This window comes from Perca flavescens, chromosome 21 (assembly GCF_004354835.1).
Source record: "Perca flavescens isolate YP-PL-M2 chromosome 21, PFLA_1.0, whole genome shotgun sequence".
In the NCBI taxonomy this organism is placed as follows: domain Eukaryota; kingdom Metazoa; phylum Chordata; class Actinopteri; order Perciformes; family Percidae; genus Perca; species Perca flavescens.
This window is the reverse complement of record NC_041351.1, coordinates 2,358,656-2,385,396: the sequence shown is the minus strand read 5'-3', so window position 1 is coordinate 2,385,396 and position 26,741 is coordinate 2,358,656. Positions and strand designations below refer to the sequence as shown.

Below are 26,741 nucleotides of genomic sequence, written 5' to 3'. Positions count from 1 at the left end.
ATGGAATCCAATCAGAAAGCAAGCGGGGACGGACTGGCCGGGACGCAGAAGGAGGCGGCGCTGCGAGAGCTAATGCAACGCACGGGATACCAACTCCAGCAGGTAACTAATGCAACACACAGGATACAGGTAACTAATGCAACACACGGGATACAGGTAACTAATGTAACACACAGGATACAGGTAACTAATGTAACACACAGGATACAGGTAACTAATGCAACACACGGGATACAGGTAACTAATGTAACACACAGGATACAGGTAACTAATGCAACACACAGGATACAGGTAACTAATGCAACACACGGGATACAGGTAACTAATGTAACACACGGGATACAGGTAACTAATGTAACACACGGGATACAGGTAACTACTGTAACACACGGGATACAGGTAACTTATGCAACACACGGGATACAGGTAACTAATGCAACACACGGGATACAGGTAACTAATGCAACACACAGGATACAGGTAACTACTGTAACACACGGGATACAGGTAACTACTGTAACACACGGGATACAGGTAACTACTGTAACACACGGGATACAGGTAACTTATGCAACACACGGGATACAGGTAACTTATGCAACACACGGGATACAGGTAACTTATGCAACACACGGGATACAGGTAACTTATGCAACACACGGGATACAGGTAACTTATGCAACACACGGGATACAGGTAACTAATGCAACACACGGGATACAGGTAACTTATGCAACACACGGGATACAGGTAACTTATGCAACACACGGGATACAGGTAACTTATGCAACACACGGGATACAGGTAACTAATGTAACACACGGGATACAGGTAACTAATGTAACACACGGGATACAGGTAACTTATGCAACACACGGGAGACAGGTAACTTATGCAACACACGGGATACAGGTAACTTATGTAACACACGGGATACAGGTAACTTATGCAACACACGGGATACAGGTAACTTATGCAACACACGGGATACAGGTAACTAATGCAACACACGGGATACAGGTAACTTATGCAACACACGGGATACAGGTAACTTATGCAACACACGGGATACAGGTAACTTATGCAACACACGGGATACAGGTAACTAATGTAACACACGGGATACAGGTAACTAATGTAACACACGGGATACAGGTAACTAATGCAACACACGGGATACAGGTAACTAATGTAACACACGGGATACAGGTAACTAATGTAACACACGGGATACAGGTAACTAATGCAACACACGGGATACAGGTAACTAATGCAACACACGGGATACAGGTAACTAATGTAACACACGGGATACAGGTAACTTATGTAACACACGGGATACAGGTAACTAATGTAACACACGGGATACAGGTAACTAATGTAACACACGGGATACAGGTAACTAATGTAACACACGGGATACAGGTAACTAATGCAACACACGGGATACAGGTAACTAATGCAACACACGGGATACAGGTAACTAATGTAACACACGGGATACAGGTAACTAATGTAACACACGGGATACAGGTAACCAATGTAACACACGGGATACAGGTAACTAATGCAACACACGGGATACAGGTAACTAATGCAACACACGGGATACAGGTAACTAATGCAACACACGGGATACAGGTAACTAATGTAACACACGGGATACAGGTAACTAATGTAACACACGGGATACAGGTAACTAATGCAACACACGGGATACAGGTAACCAATGTAACACACGGGATACAGGTAACTAATGTAACACACAGGATAAAGGTAACTAATGTAACACGGGATACAGGTAACTAATGTAACACACAGGATACAGGTAACTAATGCAACACACGGGATACAGGTAACTAATGCAACACACGGGATACAGGTAACTAATGCAACACACGGGATACAGGTAACTAATGTAACACACAGGATAAAGGTAACTAATGTAACACAGGATACAGGTAACTAATGTAACACACAGGATACAGGTAACTAATGCAACACACGGGATACAGGTAACTAATGCAACACACGGGATACAGGTAACTAATGCAACACACGGGATACAGGTAACTAATGTAACACACAGGATAAAGGTAACTAATGTAACACGGGATACAGGTAACTAATGTAACACACAGGATAAAGGTAACTAATGTAACACGGGATACAGGTAACTAATGTAACACGGGATACAGGTAACTAATGTAACACACGGGATACAGGTAACTAATGTAACACACAGGATACAGGTAACTAATGTAACACACGGGATACAGGTAACTAATGTAACACACGGGATACAGGTAACTAATTAACACACAGGATACAGGTAACTAATTAACACACAGGATACAGGTAACTAATGTAACACAGGATACAGGTAACTAATGTAACACAGGATACAGGTAACTAATGTAACACACAGGATACAGGTAACTAATGTAACACACAGGATACAGGTAACTAATGTAACACACAGGATACAGGTAACTAATGTAACACACGGGATACAGGTAACTAATGCAACACACGGGATACAGGTAACTAATGTAACACACGGGATACAGGTAACTAATGTAACACACGGGATATAATGTAACACACGGGATACAGGTAACTAATGTAACACAGGATACAGGTAACTAATGTAACACACGGGATACAGGTAACTAATGCAACACACGGGATACAGGTAACCAATGTAACACACGGGATACAGGTAACTAATGTAACACACGGGATACAGGTAACTAATGTAACACACGGGATACAGGTAACTAATGTAACACACAGGATACAGGTAACTAATGTAACACACAGGATACAGGTAAAAACACTTTACCTGATAAACCTCTTTCTGACACTTTCAACGTTTTTCCTAACATTTTTTTCTAGCTTTTCTTACCATGTTTTCGATACTTTCAAAACGTTTCTTTTTGACAGTTTTTTTTTTATATACTTTTAAAAAATGTTAAGCTTTTTCACAAGCTTTTATGAATATGTTTTTCGCCACTTTGGCCCAAAACAATAGTTTTTTTGATACTTTTAAAGATTTTAATTTATATTGCGCTTTTTCCGACATTTTTGTCTGATATTTGGTTGCTATGACTGCAGGACTATCTGTGCATACGCCTCCTGCGCGCGCGCGCACACACACACACACACACACACACACACACACACACACACACACACACACACACACACACACACACACACACACACACACACACACACACACACACACACACACACACACACACACACACACACACACACACACACACACACACACACACACACACACACACACACACACACACACAAAAGTTGACTCGGGCGCTTGTCTAGTTAAAAAAGAAGACGTTGGTTCCCAAAAAGCAGCTGAGAGCATCTTTTGTTGCTATAACAACAGCTACTGCTACAGTATCCAAGACTTTTATTCATTATTAAAAATGTAAGTACTGTTGTTTACCTAAAAATGCTTTTTACAAAATTTGACACTTTATTTCGAACTTTTGGCGTTTCCCAACGTTTTTTCCGATGATTGTTTTCTAATCTTTTTCAACATTTTTTGCCCTTTTCTTTAACGTTTTACAGATTTCTTTTTGACAATTTGGCTGTTTTTCTGATGCTTTTTTGAACCCTTTTTCTAACGCTTTTTGGTGCTTTTTCCAATGCTTTCGACACCTTAAAAAGGACTTTGGTGCATGCCGTTTTAATCATTACTTTGTTTTGTACTATATATATTTTTGGGGGTTTGTGTTTCAGGAGAACGGCCAGCGGCGGTACGGAGGCCCACCGCCAAACTGGGACGGTCCGCCACCAGAGCGAGGCAGCGAGATCTTTGTGGGGAAACTACCGAGAGATCTGTTTGAAGACGAACTGGTTCCACTGTGTGAGAAGGTGTTATAAAATATCTAATATCTGTTATTCAGAAGTTAGCATGTTCTCAACTACTACAATCAGCTATGTCACACGTGTCAAACTCAAGACCCGCGGGCCAAACCTGGCCCCTTGCAGATTTAGATCTGGCCCGTATATCAATTTGGGTTCCCAATAAATTCTGGCCCGCCTAGTTGTGCGCCAAACCAAAAACACAGGAAAGTGTTTTTTAAACTGCAGAATTTGGCAGATTTGCCGACTCTGAGACTCCGAAATTCCCCCAGAAGCAGAAGAAGAGTTTTCATGTTCAGGTGGTGAAACAAGTTTTTGTTAAAAATAATGTTTTGCTTTTTTGCTTGATTTGCTAAATTCTACGATGGCTAAGGAACTCTTAATGACTTTTGTAGGGCTTCATGTCAACAAAAATGTTGGAAAAAGCAACAAATTTACAAAAAGGTGACAAATGTCTGAGAATGCCACAAAAACGTTGGAAAAAAACAACAAAAATGAGGGAAAAAGCTACCAAAATGTACAAAAAAAGAGACATGCAGTAACAAAATCACGTCAAACTCTCCATGTCTGCTCCCTTGGTGGGATTCTCTTTTTCCAGTGTAGCCACTGGGAAAATGAATTTTACACCCCTGAGCTATGTGTTATATATTTCTTTCTGTATTTATTGTTAATTCTTATTAATGCTTAATAGGTTTGTTTATGTACTGTATGAATGAACCAATCAAAGACAAATACCACGTAGGGTAACTTACACTCTTAGAAATGTCTGTGTATCAACAGTTGTTTGACTGTAGCCTATATTTTAACAGAGATTGTCAATAGATCTAGCCTGGAAATCCAAATCCGAAAGATTAAGGGTCTGGCTCTGAGTAATGAAAATGGCCCAACTCGAGGGGCGGCACCAAGCATGCATTTGAAAATCTCACTGCACGCAATTTGATAACACTACGACCAATCGCAACAATACATTGGGTGACGCATCCAGAGCCCCATATGTTTAGCTACCAGAGGAGCTAACTGGTAGATTAAACTCTCAGCTACCAGAAGAGCTAACTGGTTGATTAATCTCTTAGCTTCCAGAGGAGCTAACTGGTAGATTAATCTCTTAGCTTCCAGAGGAGCTAACTGGTAGATTAAACTCTTAGCTACCAGAGGAGCTAACTGGTAGATTAATCTCTTAGCTACCAGAGGAGCTAACTGGTAGATTAATCTCGTAGCTACCAGCGGAGCTAACTGGTAGATTAAACTCTTAGCTACCAGAGGAGCTAACTGGTAGATTAATCTCTTAGCTACCAGAGGAGCTAACTGGTAGATTAATCTCTTAGCTACCAGAGGAGCTAACTGGTAGATTAAACTCTTAGCTACCAGAGGAGCTAACTGGTAGATTAAACTCTTAGCTACCAGAGGAGCTAACTAGTAGATTAAACTCTTAGCTACCAGAGGAGCTAACTGGTAGATTAAACTCTTAGCTACCAGAGGAGCTAACTGGTAGATTAGACTCTTAACTACCAGAGGAGCTAACTGGTAGATTAAACTCTTGCCGTATCCGGTCGGCAAAACAGCAAAGACGTCCTTCTTGTAAAGGACTGATTCAAGCCCCATCTTCTGTTCCTCTTTTAGATAAAAAGCCAAGTCTAACTCGTTCATTGTAGCGTCTTAAGCCGTTTCAAACAACTGGTGTTCATCCGTAGCCATCTTGCAATGTTTTTTAAAGACTTTGACGTCGCAGCGCTGTCATCATCTGTTTAGCTCGCCCCTTTAGCCACCTATATCAGATACACCGATGTGATTGGTGCAGCTTGGCTACAACGGCATAGTTAATGAGCATCATAACTGAATGCCAGAGTGACTTGTTGAGCAAATTACAATTGTGCTCTCGCGAGAACTCTGGGTTTCCAGGGTACAATAGAGTGTGATTCACAGTTCAAATTGCATTGTGGGGCCTTTATCTGTGCTCTGACAACTTTCGGCTGCCTTGGAGGCAGAAGCAACACCATTTTATCAGTCATCGCATTTTGATTCTACAGAAACTTCTAAAAGTCTGTGCTAATATACTGTGTTAAAGCCTAACTCTCGCCAAAATGGAACCTAGGGTCTTTTAGAATACGGGAAATCTTAAAAGTGTTGATTCCGTCCTAAATATGCTTTCAAACAAAAGTTAGACTCGGGTACATTCACAAAAAGACCCTAGGTTGCATTTTGGCGAGAGTTACACTTTAATATAAAGGAATTTTCTGTAAAAAAATTTCACAGTTGATTTTCCCGTATTTTTTGTATGAACAGAAATGTCCGTTTAAAAGGTACAGAGGATATTCTGGAAATCTATACAACTTTCCATTTTGGGATTAACAGGAATATCCGTAAACTTAACGAAAAAAGGTAGTGGATTTTCTACGGTTTTGGTTCTTACAGTGTGAATCTGCGTTTCTTTCTCCAGTTCGGTAAGATCTACGAGGTGAGGATGATGATGGACTTTAACGGGAACAACAGAGGTTACGCCTTCGTTACCTTCGGCAACAAACTGGAGGCCAAAGCAGCCATGAAGCAGCTCAACAACTACGAGATCAGGTCAGGGTCGAGTCAACAACAACGCAACAAACACAGAGCTGCAAAGATTCATCGCTTAATTGTTTAGCGTTGAGATGCCCGATCACGTTTTTAGCTGCCGATACCAATTGTTGATCACCGATTATCGGCAGTCGATCAATCGGGGCATCCCTAATTAGTTGTCAACTATTGAACAAATTGACCTTTTTCACAGCAGCATGTTGACTTGTCATAGTAGGAAAAGCACAGCTGAAATTGATAACCTTAACGATGGCTCAGTTCCATCAAGTGTCCCAGTAAGATATTTCAGTCAGTCCATCCATCCATCCATCTTCGTCCGCTTATCTGGGGTCAGGTCGTGGGGGGAGCAGCTCCAGCAGGGGACCCCAAACTTTCCTTTCCCGAGCAACATTAACCAGCTCCAACTGGGGGAATCCTGAGGCGTTCCCAGGCCAGATTGGAGATATAATCCCTCCACCTAGTCCTGGGTCTTCCCCGAGGCCTCCTCCCAGCTGTACGTATTTCAATGAGTCAGTATGCACAATACCAAGGCCTCTCCTAAGTGGAATGCAGCCATCATTAATGGTTTAATACCAAGGCCTCTCCTAAGTGGAATGCAGCCATCATTAATGGTTTAATACCAGGACCTCTCCTTAGTGGAATGCAGCCATCATTAATGGTTTAATACCATGGTCTCTCCTAAGTGGAATGCAGCCATCATTAATGGTTTAATACCAGGGTCTCTCCTAAGTGGAATGCAGCCATCATTAATGGTTTAATACCATGGTCCCTCCTAAGTGGAATGCAGCCATCATTAATGGTTTAATACCATGGTCTCTCCTAAGTGGAATGCAGCAGTCATTAATGGGTCTGAATACACCTGTGCTTTTCCTACTATGACATGTCAAAAAGGTCTATTGCCATCCAACCAGTCTGAACACCTTGGGCCTAAGAAAACTTATGCTAGAGAAGAACTCGTTCGTACGAAGTGTTGGCCGACTGTGAGCTTTTCTTCCGTCCTGCAGGAACGGTCGCCTCCTCGGAGTTTGTGCCAGCGTCGACAACTGCCGTCTGTTTGTTGGCGGGATTCCCAAAACCAAGAAGCGCGAGGAGATCCTTACCGAGATGAGGAAGGTCACTGACGGCGTCGTGGACGTCATCGTGTACCCGAGCGCCGCCGACAAATCCAAGAACCGAGGCTTCGCCTTCGTCGAGTACGAGAGCCACCGAGCGGCCGCCATGGCCCGCCGCAAACTGCTGCCAGGTAGATATACGTTAAATATTCATGGCAAATGTAAGTCATGTTTTAACACAGATGACATCACTCTCCTTCTTGGCACATACAAGTATGCTCTGAGAGCTGATAATCATGAACGGTGCTGTAGGTAGGATTGTGAAGATCCAGGATTTAGCCCAAAAATTTGAACATCAACAACTTCTCAGTCCCTCCCCGCCTTTCTGCTAAAGCCCAAAACAATCTCCTAAGCCCCTCCCCCCACAAGGGAGAATGAATGCGTGTGCATGAGCAGTGATTGACATGCAGCAATCAGGGCCCTGGCCCTGATTGGTGCATCTGAACAGTTAGATACGCCCCCTGGCCCTGATTGGTGCATCTGAACAGTTAGACACCCCCCCGGCCCTGATTGGTGCATCTGAAAAGGGAAGGATGGATTTTTTTAATGACTTGCCTCATGTAGTTCTACTGGAACACAGGGTCAGTTTCAGCAAATATGACAGAAAGTTAGTTTTATAAGGCTTATCTACTGCACCTTCAACTAAAGTATGGGACCCATTGAAATGTTGACCTGATGACCAGAGGACCACCAAAGTAAAGAGGAAGATAAAAGATTAACCACATTTTATTATAATCCATACAATAGTTGTTGAAATGTTTCAGTCTGGACCAAAGCGGTGGACAAACCGATGAAGGAATAATTAAAGTTCCTGCAATTTCATCGCATAAAAATACATAAATATCCCACATATTCCATTGCATTTTTTAAGAAAACGTGCCGCATAATCAATGATTTTTGCCCGCAACAATCACAAAAAAAGCGCCACATTTTTCTGGAAGGACTGAATACTGTCATTGACTTTTGGGTGTTTTAATCAATTTTTGACTAAACTTTGATTATAAACTATCAGTCATAATAATGTATACCTTTTGTATTTTTCTAACTCTAAAATTAGATACAATTTCATAAAGGATACATGAGGTTTATTGACTATAAAATCCCCAAATGAGTTTAAAAATAGTGGTAACAAGTTGGTGTAAGTGTATACTGGTGGTAGTGGGGGAAAAAATGCAGAAAACGTTGAAAAATGCTACGAAAACATGTTTAAGCATCTATATTATGCTCATTTTCAGGTTTATAATTGTAATTTGAGGTTGTACCAGAATAGGTTTACATGGTTTAATAATCAAAAATCACCATATTTTTGTTGTACTGCACATTGCTGCAGCTCCTCTTTTCACCCTGTGTTCAGGTCTCTGTTTTAGCTACAGAGTGAGAAATCTCACTGCTGTAACATCTTTGTTGTCAGTCGCACATGCTCAGTAGGTAGGTAAGGACTACATGCTCAGTAGCTAGGTAAGACTACATGCTCAGTAGCTAGGTAAGGACTACATGCTCAGTAGCTAGGTAAGGACTACATGCTCAGTAGATAGGTAAGACTACATGAGCTAGCTAGCCGTTTCTCCAACTTTGGCCCGTACAAGGCAGGATTAGCCGGGAGACTTCTTCTAAATGAGGGCGCACCTTCAACTTAGCGTGGAATACCTGCAGAACAGGGACATGGAAGTAGTTCTTTTGTAGATTATGGTGAACTAGTGTGTGTTGTAGCAGTGTTTTGCCATTGAGAACGAAGGGGCAAACTGCTAGCATGCTAGCGCTAGCGTGGTTTAGCCCACTGGTTTCGGCTAGTGATGTAGAAAGCCGTGCAGATTTTGACCAGCTCACCAGGAGACTGAAGGCAGGACACATTCAGAAACCGTATCTCACTCAGAACACCATGGATGGGTTTTTTCAAAGTTTGTATGTGTGTGGAAGCACCAGAGACACAAAATAACACCCCAAATCCCAGAAAAAGTGATTTTTTCATAATATGGGCACTTAATTTGACATGGAAGGTTAACACACAAGCGTTAAGCAATCCATCTTTGTGTGTGGAACCAGTAAAACTGTTTTTCTATCTTATCACTGGAGCTTCAAGGTGGACCTCTTTATCAGATAATACGTTCATGAAATGTTTCCCAACCCACGCAGTAAAACGTCTCGACTGAACACAGACACTAGCAGGAAACACCAGGTTTAAATGTATTTACGGTTATTTCTGATAGCTCTGATAATTCCCATCATATAGAGTTTATCTCATCCTCTCACTTATCAGAGCTCTTCTCCCATTGGACGCTGACCCAGGGACACAGGCTAGAATTGGCTGATAACGCTGTCTTACAGTCAGTCAAAGGTAGACTTTGATTTAGACTTTTAATTTATTGTTGTTTAGTTTTACGAGGTATTTGGCCCTAAAAAGGGGGTAATGTTGGCAGCTTTGAAATAACTCGTTAGCAGAACTTTTACATCTGCAGGAAACCATTTGCTTCAGTTCACTTGAACATTACATTATTACATGACATGACATGTCATTTAGCTGACGCTTTTATCCAAAGCGACTTACAATTAAGTGCTTTCAACTGTGAAGGTTCAAACTCCAGACAACAAGTCGTACAGGCAAGTACATTAGCTTTAAATAAGCAAAGCTACAAAGAGACATATGAACATCATTTAATTTAGAAACTTGAAAGATGCAAACTGCTCCTGTTGGCACATCAAGGACACTTCTGTTTTTGTGATTAGTTTTAAAGAAGACTCCCAGCACAAAATGAACCTAGCTGTTAATAACATATGTGTACCGAGTCGACCGTTCTATGGGATCTGTTTCATGCTAATCGAATGAGTCTCTAGCTTGAAACAAGCTACCGCAAAACTGGTGGTTAGCTGCTAACGCTAGCTTTCAGGGATGATGGTAAAACTATTTCTACACCACTAACAAGGCTCAAAATAGCACCACGCTTCCATGGTAGCATTATGAGGTCCCTACATGCAAACACCAGCATTGAGAACTTTGTAAGTGTACAGACAGTTTATTAAAAAGATAGATTATAAAGACAGTAGCGTTCGTGTCTACAGGCGGACGCCATCTTGGAAAACAGTCATGACCAGTCGAACCACGAACGCCGTGCAACCACTAACCAGTAACATAGCTCACACACTCACATAGTGATTTGACTGGTCATGACAGTTTTCCAAGATGGCGCCGCATGTAAACATTAACAATGCTTGTGTTTACATGTATGGACCCTCATTATGCTACTGTGGAAGTCTGGTGATATTTTGAGCCTTGTTAGTGGTGTAGAAATATAGATTTACCCTCTGCCCTGACTTCTGGTGTCACAAGCTCATCACCGGTTTGCAGTAGCTTGTTTCAAGCTAGAGACGCATTAGATTAGCATGAAAACATGTCCCAGAGAACGGTCAACTCGGTACACACATGTTATTAACCCCTAGGTTCATTTTGTGCAGGAATTGTCCTTTTAAAGTGCCCATATTATGAAAAAAACGGATTTGGGGTGTTATTTTGTGTCTCTGGTGCTTCATACAAACTTTGAAAAATAAATCCATACATGGTGTTCTGAGTGAGATCCTGATGAACTGGTCAAAATCTGCACGGCTTTCTACGGCACTAGCCACACACACACACACACACACACACACACACACACACACAATACACAAAAACACTACAATCATAAAACATCTGAATCAGAAAATCCACAACCACAATCCTAAACACATCGGGCAAAACATCTGCAGCCTGATGCAGCCGCCTCCAAGTCAATCGACATCCTCTTAAAAGCGACCAATGAGAGCAGCTCGTTAAGTTTCATAGATTTCTGTAACTTGTTCCAGGTAGAGGGAGCAGCAACCTTAAATGCCTTTTCCCCCAGTTCAGTTCTAACCTTTGGAACAGACTGATTGTATGTCCTGTTACTATTTACACTGATATAGGTCAGAAGGTAGGATGGAAGGAGACCTAAAATAGCCTTGTCTATGAAGATATGCCAGTGTTGAAGTCTCTGTGTTGATAGAGAAGGCCATCCAACACGTTCATGGGTTAGCCAACTGTTCTTATTGTCTTGATGGACGATACTTATTTTATTTGAGAAAAGTTAGGTTGGAGTCAGCATCACAGCGCTGGGGAGTACAGAAAGGTCTGGCTACACCACAGATGCATTCTGGGATAGGAGAAAAAAAACACTCTAGGTTGTTTGCATTTGTTTAAACCAATCACAATGGTCTTGGGTGGCGCTAAGCTCCAGATGCAGCGATGGTGGCTCTGCTAAATAGTCTCAGGAAGGAACTGGTTCTGGTGGAATATTTGCACCCCGCAAAAGAAAACGCCACATACAATTTTAAGTTAACTGTTGACACAATACAGTAACATGAGCTATATAAATGAGCTGATACATGGTTAAACCTCATTGGCTCTTACCAGTATATCTCCGTGTGTACTTCGTACACAGCAATCCCACCAATCAGTCCCAAAACCTCCCAGTTAGAGAGGAAATGACCTAAACATATTCTTTATAAAACCTCCCAGTTAGAGAGGAAATGACCTAAACATATTCTTTATAAAACCTCCCAGTTATAGATATTATAAATATTCTTTATAAATATTTACAATCATTCCCTGAAAAAACCAAGCAGACCTGACTTGTTGCACCGTCTACATCTTCTTCATAACTTGATATTTTCAGAGTGTATATAACAGGTTTCACGCTGCCTTTTTGTCGCCTTCTCGCCTCCTCTAAAGTGTGTCCACAGCTCTGTGGAGGAATGTCTGGCTAGTCCTCACAGCATTCCTGGATGGGAGAAAAACGTGCTCTGGTTTACTGGCATTTCTTTAAACCAATCACAATCTTCTTGGGCAGCGGTAAGCTCCGGACGGAGCCATGGTGCCTCTGCTAAATAGAGAACCAAGCAGGCCTGCCTTGTTGCACGATCCAAATATTCTTCTAAGCCTGCCAGCATGTAGCTCACTAGGTCCAAGTTTGTTGTTGTTTTACAGAAGAGAACAGAGTTTGAGAACGGCAACACACAGAGAGCGGAGGGGGAGGTGCATCCAGTGTTGAATGTCAGCCAGTTATCCCGGAAATGTACTTCCGTTGATCCAGACTACTGACATACTGATGTTTGTTTTTTTGTTTAGTTTTTCTTATTGACAAAATGGCAACATATATGTGCAACAATTTTCACAGATAGATTTATGCCCAATGACACCCAGTGACTGTTGCCCCAAAACTTTGATTCATAAGGTGTACTGTGAGCTAATATGTGCACAGAAGTTTCTTATTATTTCCAGTGTAACTTGAAGACAAATCCAATATATATATATATATATATAACAAAGACATTAGGGATCCTATCTTGCATTTTCCCGTCCAGCACCCACGTTGTTTAAACAGTAAATGCAACTGCGCCCATCTTTGCGCCCATGGGCGTGTTGGTCTTACAGGGAGGTGTGTTCAGGTGCATTCTGGTCTTACAGGGAGGTGTGTTCAGGTGCATTCTGGGCGTGCTGGTCTTACAGGGAGGTGTGTTAAGCTGCATTCTGGTCTTACAGGGAGGTGTGTTCAGGTGCATTCTGGGCGTGCTGGTCTTACAGGGAGGTGTGTTCAGGTGCATTCTGGGTGTGCTGGTCTTACAGGGAGGTGTGTTCAGGTGCATTCTGGGCGTGCTGGTCTTACAGGGAGGTGTGTTCAGGTGCATTCTGGGTGTGCTGGTCTTACAGGGAGGTGTGTTCAGGTGCATTCTGGGCGTGCTGGTCTTACAGGGAGGTGTGTTCAGGTGCATTCTGGGCGTGCTGGTCTTACAGGGAGGTGTGTTCAGGTGCATTCTGGGCGTATTACTATCTTGAGACAGCAGGAAGTGATTGCTCCATTGACCAACAAAAACCTGGTCTAAAGTCAATAACGCAGCATTTCATTGTTATTTTAACAGAGCGTGCACACTATGCTTGTTACACACACAGGGACACACAGCAGCACACACACATGCAGAAGATTACTAATAAATATATCAGGGTGTAAATCCTCCATCATAACAGCAATGCTCCAAGGTCCAAACGCGCCTGGCTTTTAACGGGAATGGGAGATGATCTCTGATTGGTTGATTGCATGTTAGGCCCAAAACACACCTCTGATTAATGAAGACACTAATGACAACCGCCGTCAAACTAGCAAAAGTGGATTTGGACACGCCCTAAACACACCCGCTCAAGGCGCTTCACGCCGTGCGCTTACATCGTTAAAATAGCGCCCTAACAATGAAACCTACCTGTCGCCTCCATCAGGTCGTATTCAGCTGTGGGGTCATGCCATCGCCGTGGACTGGGCGGAGCCAGAGGTTGAGGTGGACGAGGATACCATGGCCTCTGTCAAGATACTGTACGTCAGGAACCTGATGCTTCAGACAACCGAGGAGACCATCGAGAAGGAGTTCAACAGCCTCAGACCAGGTACTGTGACACAACACAATCCAGCTGTCAGCTCTCAGAGCTCAGATGTTGGAGTGTCCCCGATTTGATTTATTTAGCTGTAATGATACCTTTTAAGACACATGAAATAAAAAAGGACAAACCCAGAAAACCCTGAGGGGGGTTGGCATGTTAGGTTCCCTACTAATATTCAACAAGACATAACATAAAGTGAAAAATAAAGAACATATAGTCTGTGAAAAAGGGACAGAGGAAAGGAACAATCAAATGAACGCAGCAACTAGGAGTGAAGAGATTTGATGACTTAAGGCTGTTTTATGCTTCTGTGTCGAATCGACGGCGTACCCCCAGACCACAAGGACTGTGATTGGTCAGCTGGTCCTGTGTGACTGTGATAGGTCAGCTGGTCCTGTGTGACTGTGATTGGTCAGCTGGTCCTGTGTGACTGTGATTGGTCAGCTGGTCCTGTGTGATTGGTCACTGGTCCTGATTGGTCAGCTGGTCCTGTGTGACTGTGATAGGTCAACTGGTCCTGTGTGACTGTGATTGGTCAGCTGGTCCTGTGTGACTGTGATTGGTCAGCTGGTCCTGTGTGACTGTGATTGGTCAGCTGGTCCTGTGTGACTGTGATTCGCCAGAAAGTAGTACTTTGTGGGCATTTGTGCTAAAGTTAGCTTGCTAACATAACATAAACTGGCTGGCAGACACCTCGGAAATAACCTCAGACTTATCACCCCCTAGCGTTGTGGCGGTGACATTTTTGAAAATTATTGAATCTATCGATTTGTGTACTGAATACATTCATGTCGTTATTTTAATGTGGTGAGCACAAATTTAATTTAAGGGGGAAGCACATTTTGTGATCACAGAACCATTACGGTAGCGAGTAGTATTGAGAAGCCGAAAATCCATGCAGGGAGTTTGGTCGGGGGGGGTGGATGGGTCAAACAACACAGGACTTTCACCCGCAAGACCGGGGATTGCGTTGTTGTGGGCATGTCCTGCGTGTGATGGTTCCTTTCCCCGTTCTTCTTTTCCTAACCACAACCGTCCCGTTGTTGTGGCCGGCATGTGGCGTTTCATTTCCCCTTTGTTGCGTCCCCCAGAGACCGCGTATTGTGTCCCGGTGCCAGTTGTTGTCACCGTCCCGTTGTGGGGTTTCATTTCCCCGCTGTAGTTCGTGAAATGGTCACGTTCGAAAATCGTGACCTGTACACAAATCAATAAATCACAATAACCATGTGACCATTTCACAAACTCGCGTGAGACCAGGCATGAAACAGCCTTTAGGATGTTAAGTAAAGAAACTTGAAGGTAATTAAAAAGAGACTCATCTGTACTGTTACAGTTAAGTCTTTTCCCTTTGTTTTTGCTGAAAATGTCAAAAAAAAAGCACCAAAAAAGGGACAAAAATTTAGGGAAAATCTTCAAAAACGCCAGGAAAAGTGACAAAAACATGGGAAAAGCTTTAAAAAAAAGTTTTGACGTTTTTTTAACCCATGGCAGAAAAATATTGACAGAAACTTCAAAAAAAAGTGACAAAAGTGTTGAATTAAAAAATGAAAATTATTTTTTAAGTTGCAGGCCGACGAGATTTAAGATCAAAACTGGATTTTTACAAAAGAGTTTGTTGTTTTAGGTGCAGTGGAGCGAGTGAAAAAGATCAGAGACTACGCCTTCGTCCATTTCACTCAGAGAGAAGACGCCATCAACGCCATGAACGCCCTCAACGGAAAGGTCAGCAGCTACAAGAGTTCACACGTTGCAGGACTTTTACTTGTAGTGGAGTTTCTTAGTACTTTTACTGACGTTAAAGGATCTGAATACTTCTTCCACCACTGATGGCTTGTGAGTATTGCACAAAGACAGACTTCCTGCTCCCTCCAGGTGGTGGACGGCTCTCCTATCGAGGTGACTCTGGCCAAGCCGGTGGACAAGGACAGTTACGTCCGATACACCAGAGGGACCGGAGGACGCGGAGGATCTCTGCTGCAGACCGACTACGCCGCCTACACTCTGGGACAGGTACAATCCCAACACCGGGTTCATGTGAGTCCTGTAGGTGGACTACCTCGTCCCAAAATATCACAGCAGGGTTTGTTCAGGTTAGAGATGCACCAAATCCAGATTTTTGGGGTTCAGGCGAATACCGAATCCACTGGTTGAGATTTGTGCTGACTCCTCCTCCCATCCTCAGTCCATGAACCCAGTAAACTCATGAATGAAGTAAACAGGGACTGTCCTTCCTTTGCTGTACCTGAAGTTGCTGCATTCTGGCTGCTGTCTGGAGATTCCTTCGTGCACAACTCGTATTCTTCCAGATGTTTCAGACCAGATGTTGTAACAGCAGCCATGTTGTGTATAGTTTAGGGTCCTCGCCACCATGAGACAAATTGGCATTGCAAATTGAACATGTAGCTGGACTTGAATGGCCTTCTTTTGACTGAAAGTACTGCCAAACAGCAACTTGTTCTGCTCAACAGTTCCATGTCCACCTCCTCACAGCCTGCTGCATTGAACGTTCCACCTACGTAAACAGCTTCCCGTAGTAAACTGCGCCGTCATTACAAGCGTAGGGTTCGGTTCGCTGGAAAAAAAAAAAATTCTAAAGGTTTGGCAAAAATCAAACTCAGTCGAAAAGCCCAACATTCAGCTGAATCTGAATCCTGGATTTGGTGCATCCCTGGTTCAGTTGGAGGAAACATCAACAGAGATGTAAGGGAATAATTTAGGCTACATCTACATTACTGCGTTTAAAAAACAATATCTTTAGCTACATTTAGGCCTTGGGTCCACACGACTGCGGCATTTCCGAGCCCCTAAAACTGAGACATTTGGAGTCACTGCTGCCCCCGTTTTGGTTTGAAAACTCTGGGGTTGTTTTGTAGTCTGGTTGGGCACAAACGGAGACCTTTGGAAACGAGGACGCACGTCAGATGTGTTAATATGGACGCAGATTAGTTCTGCTACTGGGGCTAAAACTCTTGTGTGGACGGGTGTTTTTTGTCTCAAAAGGCTGCTTAACATTAAAACATAGTAGTGTGGATGTAGCTTAAGTGACGTACAGGAAGGGGAAGATCTGAAGAGTGTTCTCATTAAGACAGGGAAATAAGGTGCATCTACAGCAGGGATCTCCAACCTTTATTTATCTAAGGGCTACTTTAAAAAAAACTAAAGTGGCCAAGATCTACTTGCATCACATCGCTTACATTTATTTACATGACACACATAAGCTGAATGAAGCTACTGTTTGTACATATATGAAATTGCAATACCCAAAGCTTATGAAATATCTTCACTTCATGTCAAGGTCCATGCCTATTTTATACTTTTAGCCCACAAAGATAGCTACATTACTGAAAATATTCCCATCAGGGTCCAAGAAAACATGACCACTTAACAATTCTATGGCCCACAAAGTTAGCTGCCTCACTTTTAATATCATGGTCATTTTGGGTCTCAATTTGTCAACCTATTGGCGAGCTACCGGAAACCTGCTTGCGAGATACCGGTAGCTCGAGAGCTACTTGTTGGAGACCCCTAATCTAGAGGGAACTGTGAATCTTTTCTCTTTTTTAAAGTTTCAGGGGGATTTTGTAAAAAATAAAGATCAGGATTCAACATATCAAACATACGTATATTGAATTGTTTATTAAAATATTGAGATGTATGTGTTCTTTTAGAATTTTTTTTTAGGATGTTTCATGGCTCATTTAAGAGTTTTTTGCGTATGTTGTAACATCAGCTGAGCAGCTGCAGTGTGAAAGTTAAAGGCCAGGAAGAAAGCAGTCTAGTAGATATGATGCTTTATAGATGGATGTACATGTAATGTCTCTTTGGTAAACAGCTCCATCTAGTGGATATATAAACCACTACATGGCAGAGGAAGGGAACTGATGTAAGGCCTCTTACACACTGGCTACGTGGCGGGAGTGTTCACACTGCCTGCATGACTCTCAGTCTCAGAAAACACATGCATGCTAGAAATAGGACCGACGCCTAGTTGTCACGTGACACGCCAGCGTGTTGGAAGCGTTTCCAGGCAACATAGAATTTAATTTGATTTGATTTATTGGTTTATTTAGAAGGGGACAGTGCAATTTCATAAAACATATGAACAAACATGGTTAAAAAAGCCAGAGGCTATTTTTCATCTGTAGTCCCCTGGCCAAGATGTAAAAGAAGCATTAAAATACAAACATGAAGAAACTTTAACAAGTCTATGGCAAATTTGATAACTACAATATAAACAACACTGTAAAATACTTAAGGTACACAGTACCTGTTACAATATCAAAACACACAAAAAACAAGATAAAAAAACTACAATATATAAAATATATAACAAAGCGCAATAGGCTCGGCTTTTAATGTTGGCAGACATAATTGTTAAGGAGCCAAAATTTCAATTTTATAGGAAATAGGAATAGGAAAAGATGTTTATATGTCATTTTGACACAAATACATTTAATAAATGACATTTTGATGTTTGAAAGTGTCAAGGTTTTGACATAAATTCAGATATATAAATGTCATTTAAAAAACAAAAAATTAATAATAAATAATCATCGATTTTCAAATATTGCACCTGTCAATACAGAAGGAAAATATTCTGGAGCCTATTTTGCCGTCAATACTGCCGACGTTGTCTTTGCTGTAATCAGATCAGTATATATTTATGTTTATGTTTATGGGAAACATCCATATGTCGATATTTTGTACATATTTTGTTTTGTTTGTTGACTTCCGGTTGGAATAGAATAGAATAGAATAGAATAGGTCTTTGTTGTCATTGTAACAGGTACAAGGAAATTTAAAGTGCTCTCCAGTCAGTGCATCATTCATTGAGTCTATAAAAATATAAAATAAGTGCTAGTGTTACTTAAAAAAGAATAAATAGAAACATATAGCAGCATTAGCTGCATACATAAACACACACAGTCATACAGACACAGTCATTGCATTTAATTAGTATGAACGTACATCTACAGACATGCATACTTTCTGTCATTGCATTGATCTATTTCACATCAGCTTCCATATTGCACATTATTTTTTGCAGCTTGCAGGTTGCTGTTGGATCAGAGAATCACCAGAGTAGGGAGGATTCATCCTCTGGGGAACATTAATGTCTGATCCATCGAGTATATATTTCACCGGATAATTCAAAACTTCGGCCTGATGATGCCACTAAATGACAGCATTTATCGGACTCATGTCCAAACCCCAAAAAATCTGCAGAATTGTTGGTTTTTTTAAAAGTTTTCAGCAATAATCCACAGAGAAAATCAGCAGAATTTAGAGGTTTTCTGCTTGTCTTGGAGGTGTGTGTGAGTTTTATTTTAATTCATTTAAAGCCCATTTCAGACCAAAGATTGAAGAAACGAGTAGAAACTTACACCTACTGGCAAGGTGTCGGTCGGCAGCGTTCTGAAACCTGCCAGTTTACACCAATGAGACGCTAGACGGTGTGTCATCTCCATAGCAATGTCTCTTTGTACTTTCGTTCTTACTTCCAACTTCCAGGCTTTTGGAGCTGAATATCTCATTTGTATGAATACATATGAATGTGGATAACGTTAGCGATAGTGAGCTGCTTGCTATAGTTAGATTTCTAGTGATGAATCGGGGGAAACACGTTTTATTTCCCTGATGCACGGCTGCGCTCCCTCTTTTCAGTCACTACATGCTTTCAGGCGCTTGTTGAGCCTCCATTTGTAACAAAATTTGTAAACAAATGGATTATGGATAATTTTATTGTCGCTCATTTTACAAGATGACTTCTCTACTGGCTGTTGAAACAAGAGACGTCTGTCACGTTGTAAAACCAGCCTCTGGAGACTCCACCAGCTGACCTCTCTATTGGCTGTAGAAACAGGAGACGTCTGCTGAGACGGGCCCGTTCAGACCACTGCAACTTTTTTCTGCGATGTTCTAAAACGTTTTCGTCTCGTCGGGAATCTTTGGTCTGAACTGGGCTTAAAATCTACAAAAATGTCTGCAGGATTCTGTATCTGCAGATTCCATGTGGCACTGCTTATGTCCCAAATGTTTTAGCTTTAAGAAATGATTAATATCAAAAGGGTATAACAGCTTTCTCACCTCGTTCTCCTCCAGGTGTACGATCCCTCAGCGGCGTACCTCGGTCCGCCCGTGTTTTACGCCCCCCAGGCCTACGCTGCCATACCAGGTCAGTTCCGCTTCCCGACGGCCAAAGCTCACATTGGAGGTCGAGGTCTGATCAGGACACCGTCGGTCAGAGGTGAGGACGAGCGCACTTTGCTTACCTCCTAAATCTGAAACAGAAGAAACTAGGGCTGAACGATTTGGGAGAGAAAATCAAATTGGGATTTTTATGCCAGATATTGCAATTAGGATTCTTTTTGCGATTTTTTTTCTCCAGAAAGTTTGGCTAAAGTTCAGTATTCAATATGTTTCAGAGATGTAGATGCAAATCGGTTCCAAATATCGGTTATTAGTTTCATTAACTACTAATAATCAGTATCCGATCGGCCTTTAAAAACCAGTATTGGTCAATCCCTAATCTACATATTGCACCTTCTACCGTTATCTTAAAGTAATAACAAATAAATGAAAAATCCACTGAAAATAATACATTTCTATAAACAATCTGAAACATTATTCCAGCATTTATCTTATGAAAAAACTGTAAATATAATAATGAAAAGAGGAATAAAACAGGTTGAACCAAAAGTTACATGAAACATTCAGTAAAATATTTCACAATCCATTAATAGCAGTCTTCGAACCTCGATTTTGATTTGAAAATGATGAATCGTTCAGCCCTAGAAGAAACTGAATCTGCTCTGGCATGTTAGAGATCATGTTACAACGGGAGCTCACATTTACAAACTGAAATGAATTAATGCTTCAAGGGTTTCAGAAAAGCACCCAGAATAATAAGTTTAAAATCAATAACAGGGGTCCAACCTTCAGCTCTGTGAGCCAATGAGAAAAGGTCCTCAGTTGGACTAGTTGGGCAACATTAAACATATTTTAGGATAGTCCCACTGACACACGCGCATTTGCACACACACACACACACACACACACACACACACACACACACACACACACACACACACACACACACACACACACACACACACACACACACACACAAACACACACAAGTACACACAGACACACACGCATGTGCATGCACATATGCACACACATACTGCCACATCCACACCGGCACACATGCACACACACTGGCATACAAACACTGCCACACGCACACTTGACACACACGCGCAGACAGACACACACACGCGTACATGCACACACACACAGACACACACAAAGTGCGGTTTCTGTAAGTAAAGCATCTTGTCTGGGTGCTTTTTCTTTGCTCTAATATATAAAACTAATTCTAGGTCTGAGATTATAAATGTTATTGCTAGCGAAGGAATCTTCTTAGCGTTTCACGACTCATTTCTATTGAAAGAAAAACAATCTTTTGATTTGATGCAAAAACAAAATCTAATCTCTTGTGTGAGTCTGAGCTCCCATTGCAAATGTTCTTTATCATTAAACATGATTGAGTTTAAGATTTTAAAGAAAACGGCTGCTGTCAGTTGAAAACTCAAAATCTCCAAAATGTTAAATGATATTCAATTTCCAGTTGAAAAGTAACAGTTGGTGTTCGAGGGTTTTCACAGGAGAGCGTGGACGTTTCTACATGATCAAATAGATTTCTGTTGGTGAACTGATTGTTCTGCTTCTGTCTGAAAGCCAAAGCCCACTCTCTCCAGTTAGATGAAATTAACCCTTGTGTTGTCTTCCCCATCGAACATGATGCAACTTTTTTTTTCGTTTTTCTGGGTCAAAATGTAAAACAAATTCCAACGTTTTTTGACACTTTTGTCCCTTTTTTGCATTTTTTTTACGTTTTATTTAAGCTTTACCCTAAATATTTTGTCACTTTTTTCCAATTTTTTGTCACTTTTTTCCAAGTTTCTTGTCACTTTTTCCAAGTTTTTGTCACTTTTTTTCAAGTTTTTGTCACTTTTTTCCAAGTATTTGTCATTTTTTCCGATGTTTTTGATATTTTTTTATCAATTTTTCTTTTCATTAGATTAGATGATTAGATTAAACTTTGTCATTGTGCAGAGTACAAGTACTAAGACAACACCCAAATTCAATGAAAGTAGTGAACTGATCAGTTATTTAACGTGTGAAGAGCGTTGTATAGAACAATCCACATAATTTTGTTTTAAAATTTGGTTGAAAGAAACCCAAATTTCTGACCTAGAAACTTTTTGAAAATGGGTCAAATTTGACTCGAGGACAACACAGCGGTTAAAGTCCAACTGAACTGCATCGAATCAAGGTCTCCCAAACATAAAGAATGTTTTCTCAAAATGATTTGTATTCCTGAATATTGTTAATTTAATCAAATATGGTGCACTGAATCAAAAGTGAAACTTTATTGTTGATGAAATATTGAATCAGAATAAGCCAAAAAAACTTCAAATTTATAACCTGGAAAATGAATCATTGGGAGAAACCGGCAGATAGATGGATAGGTGGAGTTCAGTTACCTTTGTACCTGTTCACTCTGATTGAATAATTGTATGACTGTGTGATTCTTCTTCCCGGTTGATTTCCCGGTGATTTGATTGATTTCACTGCCTTTTCGGTCTCCTGTAGAAATTTACATGACTGTACCTGTAGGGGCTGCCGGGGTGCGGGGGCTGGGTGGGCGGGGATACCTGGCCTACGCCGCCGGGGTCGGAGCCATGGGTGGAGCCGGCGCCTCCTATGGCCTGAAGGGGGACAAGCAGGCGGAGGAGAAGCTGTACGACCTCCTGCCAGGCATGGAGCTGACCCCAATGAACCCTGGCGCCATGAGCCTGAAGGCCGCCGCCATCAAACCTGCACCGCAGGTAACTGAAAACACACGAGAACCAGAACAACTTCGAAGGATTATACCGGCTGATTACAACTTAGGTCTCTGGTATGGTTTGGTTTCGTACTTGTTGGATGTATTAGCTTGTTGTGGAGTCCTCCTCCCCCTAGTGGCCAAAAACAACATTTCAAGCAAATAATTTTCTGCAGAAGTCATTGAAATACAAACTGATACGGATATCGGCTGAATACAACTTTGGTCTCACTTTTACAGTTTTGTCCCCTATTCCAATCCATAATAACACTGTACTCACCAAAGTATTCACTGAGATCTTGGAAGCAGGAAATCTCCCTGCAGCCCAGAAAAGGATTTTCCCCAAAGGCCACAATTGTAAAAGACACTGTTCTGCTGGATGCTCTTAACATTAGCTAGAGGTAAAATGTTGTCTGCAGGTCACAGAATCTAGTGTAACAGTGGCAGCAGGCTTATCCCGAGCACTCGTCCTTCTCAAGTCATCAATGACACAAGTTATTACTTTAACACGACTTTGATTATTTGAGAGAGGACTTGTCTTCCTTGTCATGAGTACTTATCAGCAGATACTACATTTTGCGGTTGTTTCGTTGACTTTGATGAAGATTTGATATGGGATTTGTTGGCTGCAGAGCTTAACCAATCCAGGTATTTTGAATTTACCCCTGAAATCCAAAAGAATGAACACTCGAAACCAAACAGACTGAAATGATGAACATCATGAATGTGTTTCTACGTCTGTCTGTCAGGTTCTGGAGGAGTTGTGTCAGAAGAATAACTGGGGTCAGCCCGTCTATCAGCTCCACTCTGCCATCAGTCCGGACCAGAGACAACTCTTTCTCTACAAGATCACTATCCCAGCTTTGGCTACACAGTACCCCAACGTGTAAGAATACTAGTACTTCAGCTCTAAACTGCTACTACTCGAATACTTCAGAAGTATCTACGGCTGCTAAACTAATACAACTACCACTTATGTCTACCAATACTATGCTATTGCAACTACTCCTACTACAAGTTCTTGTCCTGCTAGCCCCTCTTCTCATTTCTTAGTCTGTCCATCCTCGATTCCTTTCCTAGTGTCCTCTCCTCACATCTTAAATGCTGTACCCGGCTCACGGTTACCTCGGTTAAATTTAACTGTAAAGACCGCTAAACTTAACTCTCATGTGACCAGCCGGTGGTCTCCGTAATCTTCTTAAGCTATAATTGTTCTGCATACGTTTTTGTAAGAAATCATATAAACCTGTTCATGAGAATCCGTCGAGTTAGTTTCACCACTCACTGAATACTTTGTTTTACAGATATTAAGTTTAATGCAGAACAGTTGAACAAAGTTAAGTTCAAGCAGCAGTTTATGGGGACACTTACATCCCACAATTCATTTATATGAACTTCACACAAAAGATGGTCATATTATTCAACTTCTTTTCTATCTATACAGCCATCCCTTCACACCTTCTAAGCTGTGTGCGTCTGTAGAAGAAGCTAAAGTCCATGCAGCAGAGCACACTCTGCAGACGCTCGGCCTACAGACAGAGGGCGCTGGTGATGCCGGCTGTGCCAGTGCTGCCGCTGTGGCCTCGGTAGCCTTCCCAGGTATGTGAAGGTCCGTACCCAAAGTCAATTAACTCTTCACCTAACAAACCTAACAGACTCAGCTGATGCTCACACTGCATGCAGAAGGGACACTGTCCTTCCTTTAAAGTGCTCACATAAGTCGTTTGTTCCAGCACCATTCTGACCTATATTTATGTTTGTAGTGGCAGTGCCCTCTAGAGGCCGTAGTAGTTCTGACGGGAGCAAAGCAGAAAGTAAAGCGAGGAAGTATACGAGCGACAAGTGTCGTGGTAAGGAGGCAGGTTGGGGGGCAGGGAGGTTGGGTCAAACAAAGACAGGACTTTCACCCAGGAGACAGAGGTTCATGTCACGTCTGAAAAGAAAACAGATTTTTTTTTTACTTTACGGAACAAGCGGAGCTACGTCTCGTTCTGCGTTTCATGTCCAGACCTTCCTCCATAACGCTTAGGAGGAGGGTCTGGCCAATCCACACAGCATTCCGTGGTGGGAGAAAAACATGCTCTGGTTTATTGGCATTTCTTTAAACCAATCACAATCGTATTGGGCGGGGCTAAGCTCCGGACGGAGCCACGGTGCTTCTGCTACATAGTCTCAGGAAGGAACTTGTTTTGGTGGAACATGGGTACGTTCAAAAGTAGTTTTAGTCATGCAACAAAAAACTCTGATTGGACAGATAGTCTAGCTAGCTGTCTGGATTTGCCCTGCAGAGATCTGAGGAGCAGTTAACCATAGTCCTCACAAATCCACCGGAGGTTAGAACGCCAACACAGAGACAGAGGAAGGGGACGGACATCGGCAAAAATACATGCATCCAACAGAATTTCCTGCGACACCGGAGCAATCCGGGAAGTAGAACGTCTTTGATAAAAACTACGTTCTGCGTCATGTGGTAACCTTCAGGAAGTGAAGTAACGTCTGATTTGAACCCAAACCTCCATCTTTTCATCAACTCAACACAGTAGTTTTGGTGTCTAAACCTAACCATACTTAGCCACTCTAGTGGCAGCAAAATGATTTTGCAGCTAGGGGGGGTCTAGGCACTCTCCGTTGGCTTGTGAGCTGGAAAAACCAAACTGTAGTCAGGCCAATCACATCGTGTATAGAGTCGGTGGGCGGGGCTTAGGGCTGCTGCTGCTGGTGAACAGAGGTCTTCTGGAAGACTTGGAGTTCAGCTTTTCTTTGAGAAAAGAACAAATAACGGCTCTGAAGTCATTCTTAAAAAAAGAAGATGTGTTCGGAGTTTAAAGTTTAATCTACCAACTAGCGTTGCTCTGATTGGTTGGAGCGCTATCCTATTGGTGAGAGAGAATTTGAAAGACAACCGTTTATTCCGCCCCTTGGATTGGGCCCTGACCAATGGGGATTTCCCAGACCCAACATCTGGATGTGGGTCTGCCTTGACAGGCTAAACCAAACTGGGACCGTTTCACAACGTTAAGCACGTGTTTGAAACCACGACCATTACCGTCTCTGGTTTAGATATGAGGTCATATTTCCTGCCGCCACTAGGGGGCGCTAACTTATGAAACACTCCTGTGGGTCGTATTGTGGGGAACAAACAATTGACATAGTCGTATGGTTTGGTTTCATACTTGTTGGATGTATTAGCTTGTTGTGGAGTTCTTCTGCCCCATAGTGGCCAAAAACAACATTTAATATGCAAATAATTTTCTGCAGAAGTCATTGAAATACAATTTACTTTTATTTTTTTTAAATATAAAAAATAAAAATAAAAAAAGAAATCACACACAAAATCACTAATCATTGACTAACTAACTAACTACCTAACTAACATACTGTATATAAGTCCAAACATAACAGCTTACTGTGAAGTAAAGGAGTCATTGATGAAGGCTGTGAGTATTTGTCTCGTCTCTCTCTAGGTTACACTCTGGCGAGCCCGGTGGCGTCTGCAGTCGCCTCCCAGCTGAAACAGGCTGTATCTCTGGGTCAGGACCTGACCGCCTACACCACCTACGAGGGATACCCCGCCTTCGCTGTGGCGACACGCCACAGCGACGGCTATGGCGTTTTCTAGAAGAGAGGTTTACAATAAGGTTAAAGATCAGTTAAAGATGCATTCACACCAAACTGCTTTTCTTTCACACTGCAATTTTTAAATCTGTTTGAAAAGTCTTCAGTTTCTGATCGGTAAAAGAAAGTAAGAATGAATGAACTCGATCGTTGATGAACTATTTCTATTAATTCAGTTCAACAGGTTCTCACTCCCATCTCGTAAAATACGGGC

General features: G+C 41.9%; 1 protein-coding gene and 1 long non-coding RNA gene across 4 annotated transcripts in view; one reads left to right on the top strand and one right to left on the bottom strand.

Moving 5' to 3' along the window:
• LOC114548477 (uncharacterized) overlaps window positions 1-20,251 on the bottom strand; it is a 62,788-nt gene extending 42,537 nt beyond the window's left edge. The window contains exons 1-3 of one of the 2 annotated variants that reach the window (XR_003691366.1): window positions 20,107-20,251; window positions 13,845-14,028; window positions 12,290-12,370 (exon numbers count right to left, since the gene is read on the bottom strand). This is a non-coding gene — a long non-coding RNA (uncharacterized LOC114548477). Of the gene's footprint in view, window positions 1-12,289; window positions 12,371-13,844; window positions 14,029-20,106 lie in introns of those variants that run through there. The other variant, XR_003691365.1, reaches the window with a different exon arrangement.
• Window positions 1-26,741, top strand: a1cf (apobec1 complementation factor). 2 transcript variants are annotated; one of them, XM_028568459.1, is made up of 12 exons: window positions 1-102; window positions 3,775-3,909; window positions 6,338-6,468; window positions 7,473-7,711; window positions 13,861-14,025; window positions 15,644-15,741; window positions 15,892-16,029; window positions 20,122-20,266; window positions 22,705-22,916; window positions 23,662-23,798; window positions 24,357-24,511; window positions 26,377-26,741. In XM_028568459.1, the coding sequence occupies exons 1-12, from the start codon at window positions 1-3 to the stop codon at window positions 26,529-26,531; spliced, it is 1,812 nt and encodes a 603-aa protein (XP_028424260.1). In that variant the 3' UTR covers window positions 26,532-26,741. The 2 variants fall into 2 exon arrangements, with proteins under 2 accessions (XP_028424260.1, XP_028424258.1); XM_028568457.1 differs by having other exon boundaries at window positions 22,681-22,916.